The sequence below is a fragment of the Dreissena polymorpha genome, chromosome 6 (assembly GCF_020536995.1).
Source record: "Dreissena polymorpha isolate Duluth1 chromosome 6, UMN_Dpol_1.0, whole genome shotgun sequence".
NCBI lineage: Eukaryota > Metazoa > Mollusca > Bivalvia > Myida > Dreissenidae > Dreissena > Dreissena polymorpha.
The window spans coordinates 6,306,932-6,324,956 of record NC_068360.1 but is presented as its reverse complement, the minus strand read 5'-3'; the positions used below and the strand labels follow the sequence as shown (position 1 = coordinate 6,324,956).

Below are 18,025 nucleotides of genomic sequence, written 5' to 3'. Positions count from 1 at the left end.
TTATACTCTGGACTTAACATAAACTATGAAAAAACTAATTTAATTTGGATAGGCTCTATGAAATATAGTACTAGATCAATAAAAACTAAATACAAACTGACATGGGGAGCTACTACCTTTAAGGTTCTTGGAATAATGTTTGATATTAATTTAGACAAAATGGTAATGACAAATTTTGAAAACAAAATCGAAAGTATTAAAAGATCAATAAGTCATTGGAATCGCAGAAATATTACTCCTCTAGGAAAGATAACCATTGTTAAATCATTATTTCTACCTTTACTTATTCATCTATTTGTATCACTACCAACTCCAAGCGTAGACACTATGAAAACAATAAATCAATACTTTTATGACTTCATTTGGGCAGGACCGAGCAAAATTAAAAAAACAGTAATTGTTAAAGATTATAATGAAGGTGGATTAAATATGATAGATATATGTTCTTTTGAAAATTACATGAAAATAACATGGCTTAAAAGAATAGTGTCAGGAGAAGGAAATTGTTATGCACTGGCTAAATCGTTAATAGATTTTAAAATATTATTCAATACTGGTAAAATGTATGCCGAAAAAATATGTTTACACTTGAGAAATAAATTTTGGCTTGATGTTTTGAAAAACTATATATTGTATATTGAAAAGCTGCCAATATTAAATTGTGATGATATTTTAGATATGCCTCTTTTTTATAATCATAATTTTAAAATTAGCAATAGCTTTATCTATATTAAATGTCTATATGAAAGAGGCATTCGGTTTGTGAGAGACATAATGATAGAAAGAAACTGCTTCATTTCCAAAGAATCTTTGGATACACAACTTGGAACAAATGTAAACTTCCTATTGTACCAAGGATTAATAAACGTAATAAAGAAATACATTGACAAATTTGAAGACCTGCCAAATTTTGACAAAAACACTAAAGGACCCATATTACCAACTAACATAAAAAAAATATTAACCAGTCCGAAAGAAGAGAAACATATTTATAAAACATTAATTCAAAACAATGACATTCCAGCTTGTAACACTAAATGGAACTCAGAATTTTTAAATATTGATTGGAAAAAAGTGCATGGACTTGTTTTCAATCTAACTAAGGAAACATATATCAGATGGCTCCAGTACAGAATAGTCCACAGAATATTGGGAACAAAATCCCTAATGTTCAAAATGAAAATTGTTACAAATAATCTATGTACATTCTGTAATTTGGAAGTTGAAAATATAATTCACTTGTTCTGGAACTGTCCATATACCCAAGAAATTATTAAATTTGTTGTTGATATTGTTCGTAGAAGTAGACCAAGCATACATATTCCCATTACATGTCAGGATCTAGTACTTGGAATTATTAATCCAAAAATGAATGATTTAAATATAGTTTGCCTAGAGCTTAAACGGTATATCTTTCATTGTCAAAGAAAAAACAGAATCCCCTCAAAGTACGGACTTGTAAACAGAATGAAACAAACTTTTGAAATTTACAAAAGCACAATTAAATCAGATGAAGAATTAAAAATATGGTCCCTTGTGAAAATATTTACTGACATCACATATAATGACATAACTAACCATAACACATAATTCAACTAATACATATGAATTTGTTTTGTTGTTCTTGTAAACTCTGCATTATCAGCTTGAGTATATAATGCAATTCAGCACCCATACTAATTTTTTTTTTTTCTAATGTGCAATTTTTTATGTTAAATGATATGTACATACTTATATTCAACACTAATTTAGTTTGTATTGAACAAACTAGTGTATGTTGTTGTTGTTACATACTTGTACTATAACTCAATTATAATTGTATATGAATGTATGTTTGAATTTAATTACCAAATTGCTATACATGAACTACTTTGTTATATGAAATTCATAATGTATGTAATATTCTACGGAGTGAATAAAATTTTGCAGGTAAAAAAAAAAAAAAAAAAAAAAAAAAAAAAAAAAAAAAAAAAAAAAAAAAAAAAAAGAATATAAACCACTTGAATCTGTGCATTTTCAAGCTGTGTGCATGGTGTTTGCAATGTGTAACCTTCTTGGACCAGTGATAATTTATTTGCCATAGGGTCCAACTGTAGATAAGAAACACAAAGTATCTGCCTGGCAATATTAACCATTTACCACAGTAGAAAGTATTTTGATGCATTTGTAGTCCCTTAAAAAGTTACATTCAATTAAAGACCTTTCTTCCTAGATTAAACTTTTAAAGGCTTCATTTTCAATCCCTAGATACTGATGAGCAGCAAACAGCATAAAATCTGAACAGACTCGCAGTTACTCGTAGGCTGTTCTGGTTTAATGCTGTTTGCACGTAGCCATTTTTACTTTGCTTCTAAGTGGGAGAGGGTTAACCACCTTAATTTGTTTAATGTGCACTGAAATAAAAAAAATGATTATTTTTTAGAAACCAACTTATTTTGTAAAAAATAGATAAATATCTATGTAAAAATATAAATAACAAATGTCTATTAAATACACAGATTCAGGTTTGTGGAAAGTAGGTAATAATAGAATTAAAACTTTTTGGTTTAATGCAACTACCCCGGTATGTGAATAGTAATATCAAAATCTGCGAATCTATTTTTCCAAACTAATAAAATTCAGTCCGACTGCCTGATGAAAAAAAGATACAGTTGAATATTAAAGTACAAAGAAGAAAAGCATTTCAAAGCAGAGCCATCCAGTGGGTTGGGCAAGTTAAATAACACCACCATCTACCAGTTCAACTGCTGTCACACCACTGATAAGAATAAAAATATTACATTTCCCTGTTATAGCTCAGAGAGGCATTGTGTGAGTTTGTCATGTCTTAATTTCCAACAGATAATCTGAAGAAAGGGAAGCTTTGTTGTAGAATTAAAAATTATGATTATGTCAGGAGTGAGTCAATGGGGGCTCTCAGAGTTCTTTGAACAGAGTGGCAGTGTGACTTACATGCTCAACATCAATATACCATAATTGTAATATCAGCACTGCTAAATTTGCATGCTTGAAGAATCAAACTGGCCTATTTTTATCAAAAATGTTTTAACCAAAGTATGCTGTCACTAATTCTTTAGTGTTTGCAATAATATTTGAGTCGTGCTCATAGAAAACGGGTTAAAATGCATGTGCGTAAAGTGTCGTTCCAGATTAGCCTGTGCAACTTTTTTCCAGTTTGGAGAAGTTTTTCACTGTAGTTGCCAAAGCTATGAATCAGTTTATCTGCAGTGCCAACGTCTGTAAACTGAATCATTATCTAAACTAGAAATGGCGCGGCAGAGGCCGATGCGTATCCCCACGCTGAATGTTTGACCTAGGTGTGCCCCAGGGTTGGTAATGGGGCCATGCATAGCTGAGATTGACCGTATTGTCATAAGAGAAGTTCATCATCAATTAGAAGTGAATTGGTGTAGAAATGAAGAAGTTATAGTAAAAGGCAATTTTGGGTGGGTGTGACATATGTGGGCAGGGCGCCCCAGGGTTGGTAATTGTGCCATGCATAGTTGAGATTGACCGTATTGTCATAAGAGAAGTTCAGTATCAATTTGAAGTGAATCGGTGTAGAAATGAAGAAATTATAGTAAAAGGCAATTTTGGGCGGGTGTGGTCTATGTGGGCGGGGCCCCAGGGTTGGTAATGGGGCCATGCATAGTTGAGATTGACTGTATTGTCATATGAGAAGTTCAATATCAATTTGAAGTGAATCGGTGTAGAAATGAAGAAATTATAGTAAAGGCAATTTTGGGTGGGTGTGGTCTATGTGGGCGGGGCCCCAGGGTTGGTTATGGGGCCATGCATAGTTGAGATTGACCCTAATGTCATAAGAGAAGTTCAGTATCAATTTGAAGTGAATCCGTGTAGAAATGAAAAAAATATAGTAAATGGAATTTTTTGGTGGGTGTGGCCTATGTGGACGGGCGCCCCAGGGTTGGGATTGGGGCCATGCATAGTTGAGATTGACCCTAATGTCATAACAAAAGTTCAGTATCAATTTGAAGTGAATCCGTGTAGAAATGAAAAAATTATAGTAAATGGAAATTTTTGGTGGGTGTGGCCTATGTGGGCGGGGCGCCCCAGGGTTGGGTCAATGGGGCCATGCATGGTTGAGATTGACCGTATTGTCATAAGAGAGGTCCAGTATCAATTTGAAGTGAATCGGTGTAGAAATAAAGAAGTAAATGTAAAATAACCTAAAAAAATGAGTGATAATTTCTGACGCGGCCCCACCCCAACCGCTATAACTTTTGACCCAGGGGTCAGATCAAAATTCCAAATAGTGCAGGGTCGCACATATGCTCATAGCTACCATGTGTGTAAGTTTCAAGGTTCTAGTGCTTTTAGTGTAGGAGGAGATAGTGGCCAGGACGGACGGACAGACAGACAGACAGACAGACGGACGGACGGCGGAGATAACCACAATATCCCCACCTTTTTTTCAAAAAGCGTGGGGATAATGATCAAATACGGAACAAACATAGTGAAGTTTCTTCGAATTCTGCAAGTGTTCTACATATGTACTTGGTGTCTTTGGGTCAAGATCTGGAGAACAGAGTTGGGATCTAACCCATGACCTCCGAAGCACTCGGCGGACACCTTATCCATTGTGCCGAGGCGAACTTTATATTTCAACAACGAACTGCATATTTCATATTTCAAATTTAACAACAGTGATTGAACTTGGTTCAAGAGGCTGAGCTATGTGTATATATAGCAACCACATGATGAAGATTGTTTTTGTTGTTGATGTTTCATGCAGCATTAAGATTGTGCTGTACTTTAAAGAACACAGCCAGAAACAAATGCCACCACCCATTTTCATTCATTTTAGAAGCAAGGCTGACTCTGAATTGGGTATAATATAAACAAATTGCTCCATTCTTTCTAAGAAAACTAGTAATACAGTCCTCCTTGTATATAATTTAATATCACCCAGAAATCTTTGTATCAGATATACTTCCTATAAAATAACAACATGTATTGTTGTTCTGGCAAAATAAATGTATACATTTCATGGCTTAAGATAAAATCATGACAGGGAAAGTCAGCAAAAATGATATTAGCTCTGGAATCTGTTATAAGCACACACCTTTTGTAATTTCCATTATTTAGAAATTGAAGAGCATTTAAGTAGATCTTGTTTAGTGTTTTTGGAATGGAGAATATATTGCTATAATATGTAATTAATGTGCAAGGTTAATGTTTTACCTGGGATGTATATAGCAGGAGGCTTTGTAACTAATATCAAGAGTCTTCTGGATTGTTTATGTTAAGTTGTTATGTAATTGTTTGTGGGGACTAACTTAAGCAGGGTTTTTTTGTAGAAAACGTAATGTTGTTTTTTTGTTTGACATCTTCAGAATTTACCGAAAGGAAATGATATTTTATGGATTTTTTTTAATTCTTGTTTTTTGTTTCTGGAATAGCATTTATTCATTTATATTGTTGTAAAATAATTATCATTATATTTGATTTATATTTGTTTAAAACACTTAACTTGGAGGGTCGGGATTTTTTTCTGACAAATTTATCAAAAAGCAACAACAACTTAAAGTGGATTACTAGTGCAGTATTTAACTCTTTCAGTGCTGGAACCGAATTTTGAAGGCCTTTGCAAACAGTTTGTGGCGTCTCATCTAGCTGGATCCAAACTGTTTGCTATTCTGATAGTATTCTTTGGAAAAAAACAAAGAAAATGCTACTTTTAGAAATTCAGCAGACAACATATTTGCAGACGATAAATTTCCCAGCAAGCAATTAGGGTTAAATACCTATCAGATACTATCTGATTTATAATAATCATTACGGTCAATCAAACAATAAAACTGTTGTAGTGCTCCAGCTAGGATTTGAAAAGGGCAGGGGGGCTTTTGTGTCAAAAGGGCACTTTCGACGCGCAGTATTTTGTAAAAAGGGCACTTTCGACGCGCAGTATTTTGTGAAAAGGGCACGTTCGAGCGCGCGGGTGTTTCTGGAATGCTTTCTGTTGCATGTTAATTTATATGTTATAAATAATTGTATTATTCCCATTATTATTAAACCATTCAAATATAATGTCTACAATGAGGATTAAACTAATTACAATGTAATAAGAGATTTATGAATTATCATATGTAAAAAAAAAAAAAAAAAATTTTTTTTTTTGAGGGGGGGGGGGGGCAGGGCGGAGGTTCGGGAGGGCAGGGCGCAGCGCCCTTCGATTTAGGCCTAACTGGAGCACTGCTGTTGTGTTATTTCAGTTCTCTGTGTTTTTGTGTATCTATCTCATTAAGGTGAAAAGATGTGAAGAGAGTAACAGTATTGATAATTCAACAGCAGAAATATTTGGCAACAGTTTGTTTCACTGAGTTGCTTGCAACAGTGTTGTTCATTATGTATTTAGCTTCTGGGATAAAGTTTAATGACATGTTTAGAATAAAAGATGTTTATCTTTCAGAATGTTTGGGATAAATATGTCACATGAATAAATGATCGGATTGTGTACTTTGAGAAATATATGTGAATGTTTTGGATAATTTAGTTGATTGTTTGAGTTGACATGTATTTATTTGTCTTAAAGAACTGGATCATGTATGTCTTAGTTGTCCAAAATAGTAATATGCAGAAAGGCAAATTAGAACCAAAATATTTAAACTGTCATTTCAAAACAAGAATTCTGTTAGCAGATATGGTGACTTATAATGTGCAGTGGCAGATGGATCAGTGTCTTTTATGAAGGGGTCATGATATCAAGTGTTTTCTTTTGTACACATACCAATTGGAAAAAAATTGCGAGAACAATTTGGGGCTAAATTTTTAATTGCTTAGTATAAATTTCACAAACAAAATTAAATATTAATTTACATGCATTTTGGCTTGAAATATTCAGTTTCAGTGCTCATTATACCCCCACAAACGAAGTTTAGAGGGGTATTATGGAGTGAGCTTGTCGGTCGGTCTGTCTGTCGGTCCGTATTAAGTGTCCACTCTCTAATTCAAGTTGTTTTCATCCGATCTTCACCAACCTTAGTCAGATGTTGTATCTAGATGATGTCTAGGTCAAGTTGGAACATGGGTCTTGCCGGGTCAAAAACTAGTTTTATGTGTTCACTTTCAACTAATGAATTTTGGGATTGGGAATTTTTCAGATGGCAATTGGGAATTTTGTTCGTTTTCCTGAATTGGGAAAGTACCTTTAACGGGTAGTTTATTAAAGAGAAAATTTGCTGAATAAAAAAATGGTCTGAAAATGTAGCCTAATTGCTTTAGAAGACTTATCTCTTTCAAAAGGTTTAGGAACTTGTCAGAATATTTACTATGGTTATGTGGAATGGAATTTTTGGTATCACATAGAAACTGTCTCTTACAATCATAATATGTTAATATCAATACAGAAACACACAGAATAATCTTTTGCAACTATAGCAAATAATATCAATGAAGATAAGCATTAGGGGGCAGATGTTTGTTGATGTATACATTAACGTGAAGATCATATTTGCAGTGTCTACTTTTTTGTTTTTAAATGGATCAAGTTAAAATGATGCACTATTTTCACATCCTGTTTAATGTAGAACTATACAGAGCATCATTTACAAAATAAGTAATAAATACAAATGTGTTTGAAATTTCTTTGTGTTGGATGCTGAAACTGGAAACTGGTTCACCTTGAAGTGCAGAGTATTTTGAAACTATTCTCAATATGTGACATGTTTTCTGATTGGATAAATGGTTGGATTATAAACACATTAGATAACACATTTCAATGAAACGTCATGATTTCTTTGAATTACTTTATACCAAGAGGTAGTAGATCGTGAAAACGCCAATAGTGCTAGCTCAAAATGAAGGAGTTTTCCATGGAGGGAGTTTATGAAAACTCCAATTCTCCAGTGGTCATGGAAGGCTACTACCACGTGACCTCCAGTTTGCCAAAGGTCATTGTCACAGAGGTCAAAGGGTCAGATCTTGTGCCCTTGAGGGAACGACGCGACAAACAGCGACCAATGAGTAGCTTTGACAAAAAGCGTCAGAGACGCGAAAAGCATCTAAAGGCATTGTTGAAACTACAAATGTCCTCTGAACACAAACTCGATGGCATAATGAAAGCCATTTTGGAATTGGCTACAAATAGCTCGGAACTTTTTGATAGGTCGCTGGTGGAATTTTATCAACAGGTAAATGATGTCTTTCAATTGTGTTGATTATTCAGGCATGTTTTCAAAGGTGCAAATAGAAATGCGTGTGTGAAGATAAGATGGGTATTTTCATATCTTTAATATGCAACTTTTTCTGATCAGTTGTATTTTCAAAAGCTCTATGTTGCAATAAAATGCCCTGCACAACAAAAATAAATAAAAAATATTCAGTATACCACACTCAGTAAAACACTGTACTGATCCTCAGTATATCTTTTATTTGGAAACATAAACCAAGAATATCAAGTTTATTAAATATTTAACATACCAGGTAGCTACTGTGGAGTTCAGTGTCAGGTTTAATATTTCACATCATCAATTTACAAGACTGACATGTGTCACATTGGATTAAGAATCCTATATCGGGTGTGTTTTTTTTGGCTGGGTTAGGTAACAATGTTACTAACATATCAGGTATTCCAAATTGTATGATTTCATTTGCCCACTGGTTATTTGTTTAAATAGCTGCATACAGTTTCAGTATATATGTTTTATAATGATAATATTGCTTCTTTAATGTTCAAGCGGCCAAAAAAAATGATTAGTGCCCTGTGTTGTTGTTTTCTATGTTTTTTATGGTAACCAGCTAATAATGAAGGAAATTGCATTCAAAGTGTGAATAGTCATCTGATGCTGCATTTTGAAATGCCAGAAATTTGAGTATATAATAGCAACTTTTATCTGTGTGTGTGAGAAAATATACTTTATTTACCTCCCCAATTTATCATGTATGTGCAGGTCAAGGTCATCCTGCTCCATACCATATAAAAGATCTTAGTAGCACAAAATTTGAGTTAGTTTTTCCAGAGAGACATACAAACACACTTTGGCTTGATTGGTCATTGAGTCAGCTCGGGTACTACTAACATGTACCCCGGGTACTCTTCAGTTTACTTACATCTATCCCGGGTACGGTAAATATACTTAAAAGTACCCGGTCAATGTTAGACTGTACTTGAGTTGTATTCCACCCTAAAATCCAAAGTCCTAAAACGCGCTACAGATTCACGTTAAACAGTATAGTTTATCTGAAACAAACTTCTTTAAAAAAACTGCATCAACATTACGGCTTTTTGAGTATGAGTTACAATAATATAGTGACCATTTAACAGAAAATTGACATAAATGTGAACATAATTATTATTTTAATGCCCCCCTTCGAAGAAGAGTGGGTATATTGTTTTGCACATGTTGGTTGGTCGGTCCGTTGGCCCGTCCACCAGATGGTGTCCGGATGATAACTCAAGAACGCTTAGGCCCTAGGATCATGAAACTTCATGGGAACATTGATCATGACTGGCAGATGACCCCTATTGATTTTCAGGTCACTGGGTCAAAGGTCAAGGTCACAGTGACTCGAAATAGTAAAACGGTTTCCGGATAACTTAAGAATGCTTAGGCCTAGGATCATGAAACTTCATAGGTACATTGATCATGACTGGCAGATGACCCCCATTGATTTTCAGGTCACTAGGTTGAAGGTCAATGTCACACTGACTCGAAATAGTAAAATGGTTTCCTGATGATAACTCAAGAAGGCTTATGGCTAGGATCATAAAACTTCATAGGTTTATTGATCATGACTGGAAGATAACCCCTATTGATTTTCAGGTCACTAGGTCAAAGGTCAAGGTCACAGTGACTCAAAACAATAAAATGGTTTCAGGATGATAAGTCAAGAATGCTTATGCCTAGGATCACGAAACTTCATAGGAGCATTGATCATGACTGGCAGATGATCCCTGTTGATTTTCAGGTCACTAGGTAAAGTCACAGTGACTTCAAATAGTAAAATGGTTTCCGAATGATAACTCCAGAATGCATAAACCTAGGATCATGAAACTTCATAGGTACATTGATCATAACTGGCACATGACCCCTATAGACTTTCAGGTCACTAGGTCAAAGGTCAAGATCACAGTGACTCGAAATAGTAAAATAGATTCCGGATGATAACTCAAGAATGCTCACGCCTAGGATCATGAAACTTCATAGGTACATTGATCATGACTGGCAGCTGACTCTATTAATTTTCAGGTCACTAGGTCAAAGGTCAAGGTCACAGTGACTCAAAACAGTAAAATGGTTTCCTGATGATAACTCAAGAATTATTAGGCCTAGGATCATGAAACTTCATAGGTACATTGATCATGACTGGCAGATGACCCCTATTGATTTTCAGGTCACTAGGTCGAAGGTTCAGGTCACAGTGACAAAAAACGTATTCACAGAATGGCTGCCACTACAACTGAGAGCCCATATGGGGGGCATGTATGTTTTACAAACAGCCCTTGTCTTAAACAGCTGACAACGACCGATTTAGCGTTAAAATTCCCGGGTAGGTTTTAGTATATTTACCGTACCCGGGGTACATGTAAGTAGTACACAAGCCAACAATGACCAATTGAGCCACACTATGTTTACTATGAATATATAAATATTGTAAAAATCATACCACAAGAAATCATTGTATTTAAATAAAATTATATGCACAAATAATGCATATCATTTTAAACTATCTAGTAGGTTTATAAAGAATAAACATTGCTTCAACAGTATAGATAATAGCAACTTAAATACTCTGTAAAGTCATTATTATTTGTGGGATATTTATTTGCTGTTGTTGTTAATTGCATGGGTTGACTTATACACGAATTAAATATAAACACATCGGAAAATGAAAGACACAAATTGCACCTATAATGTTTTTCCAAAATCAGAAATCCATTAATATATCTGTCCAAGAAAAGTTAATCCTTTTGAAAAAGCACTCAATTTCACACGCAAAAATATATGATCGACCGAAATAGGTGACCGACCAAAACAGGTGACTGGACGATATTAACAATAGAGTCCACTTAACTTTAATTACCTGCAATGCTTTAATGTAACAATTTTTTTTAATTAAAATATTTATTTCCTTTTAACTCATTAATGCATAAGCAAACACATCTATTGGCTGGAAGTATGTATTGCATAAATGATTAAACAGTCCTTATTTTACTGAGGCCCTGCCTGGCTCAAAATTTTCTGTAGCAAAATTTACCACTTTATGTTGTATATGTATAATTATGGTAATTTTGGGGTTTTTTATGAAGAAACAGTTGTAGCCAAACACAAGAATTTGTAGCCATTGGCTAATTTGGCAAATGGCAGAGAAACAATTTTCACTGTGGGATTTTGGATTTGAAGAGCAAACGTTAGTTGGAAAAATGGATTTGTACTGTTTTAAAATGGGTCATTGCCTTTAATAAAGGACCATGAAATTGTGTATGATAATATAATGCAATACTGCTGCAGCAGCTGGAGTTTCACTTTTTGATATTATACAATGATTTGTTTCATTTTGCTATTAACTATTAACTTGGTACTGGGATGGTAAGTTGTTAAGAAGCTATTTTTCATCTAATTTGGAGGGTTTAAAAATTATGAAATTATAGCCAGCTGACAGTATATTTATCAATATCTCACCTCCTACAAAAATGGCCTAATCGGATTGGCTTAGAGAGGTCATGTGCCCATGGTGTATTTTGCATGCACCCGAGTAATTTCCATACACCCCGACAGTGATTTTTTTACCTGCGAGTCCTGCGTCCTGGGCCCGTATTCACCAACCGATTCTTAGACTTAAGAATAAAGAAAAGACTTAAAATGTGTTTAATGTTTGAATATATACAGGCCTTCACTGGTGATTATGTCATTAACAAAATGTTCTATATGAAGAATGATATAGATAGAGATGTTTACTGCAGAGTTTGACTCAAAATTCAAGAAATTCTTGAATATTTTAATTTAAAGAATTTTCTTTATTCTTAGACTTCAGTCTAAGAATTGTTTAGTGAATACGGCCCCTGGACTCACAAAAACCTCTGGGGATGCAAAGTTTCAAATTATGTGAGTCCCAAAAATGCATTGATAATAATATCGTTTAATATCTCACCTCCTACAAGAATGACCTAATCCGATTGGCTTAGAGCGGTCACGTGCCCATGCAGTATTTTTCATACACCCCGAGTAATTTCCATTATACCCAAGTAAATCGACGAGCGAGGCATGGTACTGTAATGCGCATGGGGGGGGTTAGAGGGTAAGGGTTAGGGTTAGAGTTAGGGGTCGGGTTTGGGTTAGGGTAAGCCTTAACCCATGCCTTAACCCTAACCCGACCCCTTACCCTAACCTAACCATAACCCAGGGTTATCTCCACTATACCATGCCTTGCTCGTTGTAATTGTCCTCTTCCCGAGTAATCGAGTAGTCGGTTGAGATATAATCATTACACCGTTAATAACTGACGGTGTATGGGATATACACCCTCAGTTATTTCATACCATACTCGAGCTGGGCTCTCGTTTGGTATGAAATGACTGAGGGTGTATATCCCATACACCCTCAGTTACTAACGGTGTAACTTATAATATTTTGGACTCATTCTTTCAATTTGGGGACTCATAGATTTGCAAGTTATCAGGTCCCAGTACTTAGATGAAAAAAATTGTAAAAATATCACTGCCCCGAGTAATCGAGTAGTCCGTTTAGATATAATCCTTACACTGTTAGTAACGGATTGTGTATGGGGTATAAACCCTCAGTACTTTCTTTTCATACTCGAGCTTCGCTCTCGTATGGTATGAAATTACTGAGGGTGTATATCCCATTCACCTTCAGTTACCCTCAGTGTAACTAATAATATCAAAAGCTGAAAAGCTAAGTTAGTGTAGCATAATCAATTCATAGTGGTAACGACCAATTTGATCGTCAAGCAGAATATATTATCACTATTGTAGTAAATATACATGTTAGTACATGGTAACCGCTTGAAATCACATGATATAAGGATATATACTATACAATGGTTCAAGTATGCTATTAATTTTGTATTGTTGAAGTAATCATTTTTGTAATGACACTTGATTTCATAGGAAATATATTATTTAACAAGGAAGTCATACAATCCATTGTCATTTACTAAAAGTCAAGTTTTGTGTTTTTATGCCCATACCATGAGAATATGTGTGTTACTGTGTTTCTTGGTTTGTGTGGGACATTTTGTAATCGGCTCAAAATCTCTTTTACAGAACTGCCCCAAGCCAGTAGAGCCTATTGACTACAATACACAGCACTAATCATGATGATTCTATTTTCTGAACCGTCCCAAGTCAGTTGAGCCTATAGACTTATCATGATGTTTCTATTTTCTGAACCGCCCCAAGCCAGTTGAGCCTATAGACTTATCATGATGTTTCTATTTTCTGAACTGCCCCAAGCCAGTTGAGCCTATAGACTTATCATGATGTTTCTATTTTCTGAACCGCCCCAAGCCAGTTGAGCCTATAGACTTATCATGATATTTATATTCTCTGAACCGCCCCAAGCCAGTTGAGCCTGTAGACTTATCATGATGTTTCTATTTTCTGAACCGCCCCAAGCCAGTTGAGCCTATAGACTTATCATGATGTTTCTATTTTCAGAACTGCCCCAAGCAAGTTGAGCCTATAGACTTATCATGATGTTTCTATTTTCTGAACTGCCCCAAGCCAGTTGAGCCTATAGACTTATCATGATGTTTCTATTTTCTGAACCGCCCCAAGCCAGTTGAGCCTATAGACTTATCATGATATTTATATTCTCTGAACCGCCCCAAGCCAGTTGAGCCTGTAGACTTATCATGATGTTTCTATTTTCTGAACCGCCCCAAGCCAGTTGAGCCTATAGACTTATCATGATGTTTCTATTTTCAGAACTGCCCCAAGCAAGTTGAGCCTATAGACTTATCATGATGTTTCTATTTTCAGAACTGCCCCAAGCCAGTTGAGTCTTTAGACTATCATGATGTTTCTATTTTCAGAACTGCCCCTAGCCAGTTGAGCCTATAGACTTATCATGATGTTTCTATTTTCAGAACTGCCCCAAGCCAGTTGAGCCTATAGAATATCATGATGTTTCTATTTTCAGAACCTCCCCAAGCCAGTTGAGCCTATAGACTATCATGTTGTTTCTATTTTCAGAACCGTCCCAAGCCAGTTGAGCCTATAGACTACGAGACTTATGTCCTGAAGAACAAGGTTTTGCTGCACAATGACCCACACAGAGAGCTGCTGGTGTTCCCGCATGACGATATACTCACTCCTGTAAGATGAGCTTGTGTAAAGATTAAAAGCAATGATCTCATTTATAATGGTGATGTTGATGTCACGAATGATGTGAAAATTGATCAGTGAAAATTATGATGATGAAGTTGATGATATTGCTGACATGACAAATAATGACCCTGTCAATTAGAATTCTGATATTACTAATGATGACGATGTTTTTAAAAATGCTCATTAACGACATCATTTATGATGATAATGTCATTCATGATGATTATGTTTTTGATAGTATTTAAAAATGATTATATTGATTTGACAAATGATGATGTTTTTAATGATAATAATGTTGTAACTTATGATGATGATTTCAATGATTATGATGATTTTACTGAAGATGATGATGTTACCAACAATGATAATGATTATAGTTTTACTAATGATTATGCTGTCAATCCCACCAATCGTAACATCTCCACTGAGTTGCAGGCCCCTACGCCTGCCAAGAAGATCCGTACCGTTCATTCCACCGTCCCCAAGCTGACCAATGAGAATGCAGGGAACCTACTCGTCGAAGAGTGCCTGCGTACATACACAGACACATGTCACATGATACGCTTCAAGTACAGCAAATACTCAGCCGGTTACCAACAGTTACCCAAGTAGGTTGCAGAGAAGCATTACTTAGTGTTAAAGCAAGTATGCACGATTGTGTCAAATATTAATGAATTTATGTAAAATGTGTAAAAAACTTATTATACATATATTTCAATATAAATTCAAATAACAGTTAAGAAGAACATGTGTCGAAAAATGCGAAATAAGCCAGGTATTTTTAATTCTAAAATTGGAAATGTCTGTACAGTCAAATTTGCCAGCATGTAAAACATGCATGTATGATGTGAATCTAAATTTAGTTTTACGGATCATTTTAATTTCCTGCAATGATATCTACATGTATTTATACGACACATGAGCACTCACTACGATCCTAACAAAAAGACAAATGCTTTGGTTATTGTAGGAAAATATGTACGAAATATCTTCGTAACAATCGGCTCGGGGCACTAATTTGTCTTTGCTGCGTTTTATGAAATTCGTGTTCAATGTATAATTTTTCTTGCCTACTTTGTGTTATTGTAACATATTTTTATCAATATATTACAATTTAACACATATAAAAATTGTGCATACTAGCTTTAAAGGTTTCATTTCCAACCCTTAGACACTGATGCGCATCAAACAGCATGAAACCTGAACAGACTGCAAGTTACTCGCAGGCTGTTCTGGGTTTATGCTGTTTGCATATAGCTGTTTTCACTTTGTTTCTAAGTGGGAAAGGGTTAAAGTAGCGAAACAATTTCCAATCAGTTACTTGAGGTTGGATGGAGATATTGCTCTGAATTAGTTTTTGTTATCTAAATTGAAACATGATGCATACATGTATAGTAATCATTGATGGTTGCCAACCTCTTAATAATTTTTTTAGGCATCTATGACTTAACGGAAATATTTTACAATTTGCAGTGCTTTGTAGTTCTTGTTTCAGTACAAAAAATATATGAAGTGTATTAACCGTTGACCACTAAGATATGTATTTTGACGCATTTGTAGTCCCTTAGAAAATTATTTAATTAAAGACCTTTGTTACTAGGTTCAAGTTTTTTGGGCTTTATCTCCAAACCTTAGATACTGATGAGCATCAAACAGCATAAGACCTGAACAGACTGCGAGTTACTCACAGACTTTTATGGTTTTATGCTGTTTGCACATAGACATTTTCACTTTGCATCTGAGTGGGAAAGGGTTAAGATAAGCTTGTTGAATTCCCCAAAACAAAAGACCACATTAAGGTGATGTTCTTGTTCCAGCACCAAGAAAGGAGAGTCCATGGCTGAACAGATCTTTGAGGTGGATCAGGAGATGGACGAAAGAGATCATGAAGTGAGTAGTGTTGGAATGGAATTTACTGTACCCTTTACTACTCATATACACACTTTGACGCATTTGTAGTCGCTTAAAAATCAATTTAAATTTTAGACCTTTCTTACTTGATTCAAGCCTTTTTCAAACCCTCAGCATCTGATAAACAGTGTACAGCATGAAATCTGAACACACTGCGAGTTACTCGCAGGATGTTCTGGTTTTATACTGGTTGCATATAGCAATTTTTACTTTTGCTTTTCGAGGGGGAAAGGGTTATAAATGATTAGAAGCTATGTTTTTGGCACAGATGCCTAAAAAGTGTTGTTCTGAGAACAAGGCTGCATTGTTCCGTCCCTCATTAATATGTGTTTTGATGTCAGGACTCGATCAGTCGTACCTACTCCAGTGCCAGTGTGTCCCAGATCATCACCAAGGCAGGCTGGTTGTACAAGGGGCCGGACAGCGGCAAGGACGCTATCATCAGCTTCACTAGGGTATGTAACCATGGCATTGGTGTACCAGATTATTTAACCAAGGAACGCTGCACCAGGGTATGTTACCATAGCAGCACTGTTATGGGTATGTTACCATGGTAATGCTGTGTCAGAGTATGTAACCTTAGCAATGCTGTATCAGGATATGCAGCCATGGCAACCCATTCCAGGTTCTTTAACTATAGCAGCGGTGTACCTTAGCAGTGCTGTCCCAGGGCATGTTATTAGATCAAAGTACTGACTGTACTAATGTGACGAAGCTTTTGAAGAGGATGGATATAAAAGCATCAATTTAAGTTGATCTACATCACCACAAATGTGTATGTGGGTACGAACATTTGGGTTAAAAAAAATTGGGTACGAAAATTATGCCAAAAAAAAGTTGATTAAAAAAAGAAAAAAAAAGGAAGAAAAAAAAGGGTTTTAAGAAAAAAAATTGGTACGAAAACAATTGAGTACAAAATAATATTTGGGTACGTAAAAAAATTAAATTGGGTACTAAAAATATTTGGTACGAAAAATAATTTGGGGGTACGGGGAAGTAGTACCCCTGGGGAACTTGACCCATTCAGCGAAACTGGAAGGTGGGTTACTTTCTGGATCATATCTAAAAATAACTACATTTTGGGTTTTCCCAGCGTCACAGCGTTTGAAGTGCCAGCTGGCAGTTTCGTGTCTGGTTCCTGTCCAGAACCTTTCGATAAATTTGGAAGAGGACAGGAACCAAGCTGCCTTTACCTTTATCAATGATAGTCAGCGAGGTATGCCGATTGAAAAATTTAGCTAACTTAATGGGACTGGCTCGGTCTTTTACATTGGTCGCCATTGTTAAGAATTTTGTCATGGTATGATAACTTAGACGAGCTGTTTCGCTGAAGCAACATTGTAAAAAAACAACATTTTACCACTATATGTATTAACAGCAACCATTTGTAAAAGATTTTGAGTTCTCAATCACTGGTTTGTTTGACCATTTTGATTTGACTGACATAGTTACTCATTTTGTTTTTATGTCCCCCACTATAGTAGTGGGGGACATATTGTTTTTGCCCTGTCTGTAGTTGGTCTGTTGGTTGGTCTATTGGTTGGTTGGTCTGTTGGTTGGTTGGTTTGCGCCAACTTTAACATTTTGCAATAACTTTTGCTATATTGAATATAGCAACTTGATATTTGGCATGCATGTGTATCTCATGGAGCTGCAAATTTTGAGTGGTGAAAGGTCAAGGTCATCCTTCAAGGTCAGAGGTCAAATGTATGTGGCCAAAATCGCTCATTTTATGAATACTTTTGCAATATTGAAGATAGCAACTTGATATTTGGCATGCATGTGTATCTCATGGAGCTG

At 35.4% G+C, this 18,025-nt stretch overlaps 1 protein-coding gene across 7 annotated transcripts in view; it reads left to right on the top strand.

Moving 5' to 3' along the window:
- The window catches only part of LOC127835267 (dedicator of cytokinesis protein 9-like), a 176,169-nt gene that overhangs the window by 31,331 nt on the left and 126,813 nt on the right, over positions 1 to 18,025 (top strand). For 4 of the 7 annotated variants that reach the window (XM_052361609.1, XM_052361608.1, XM_052361607.1 and 1 more), the window contains exons 1-5: positions 7,581 to 8,153; positions 14,180 to 14,302; positions 14,750 to 14,922; positions 16,132 to 16,204; positions 16,567 to 16,680. In XM_052361609.1, coding sequence (XP_052217569.1) covers positions 7,821 to 8,153; positions 14,180 to 14,302; positions 14,750 to 14,922; positions 16,132 to 16,204; positions 16,567 to 16,680 — 816 coding nt within the window. In that variant the 5' untranslated portion in view covers positions 7,581 to 7,820. Of the gene's footprint in view, positions 1 to 7,580; positions 8,154 to 14,179; positions 14,303 to 14,749; positions 14,923 to 16,131; positions 16,205 to 16,566; positions 16,681 to 18,025 lie in introns of those variants that run through there. The other 3 variants (XM_052361610.1, XM_052361611.1, XM_052361612.1) reach the window with 2 other exon arrangements.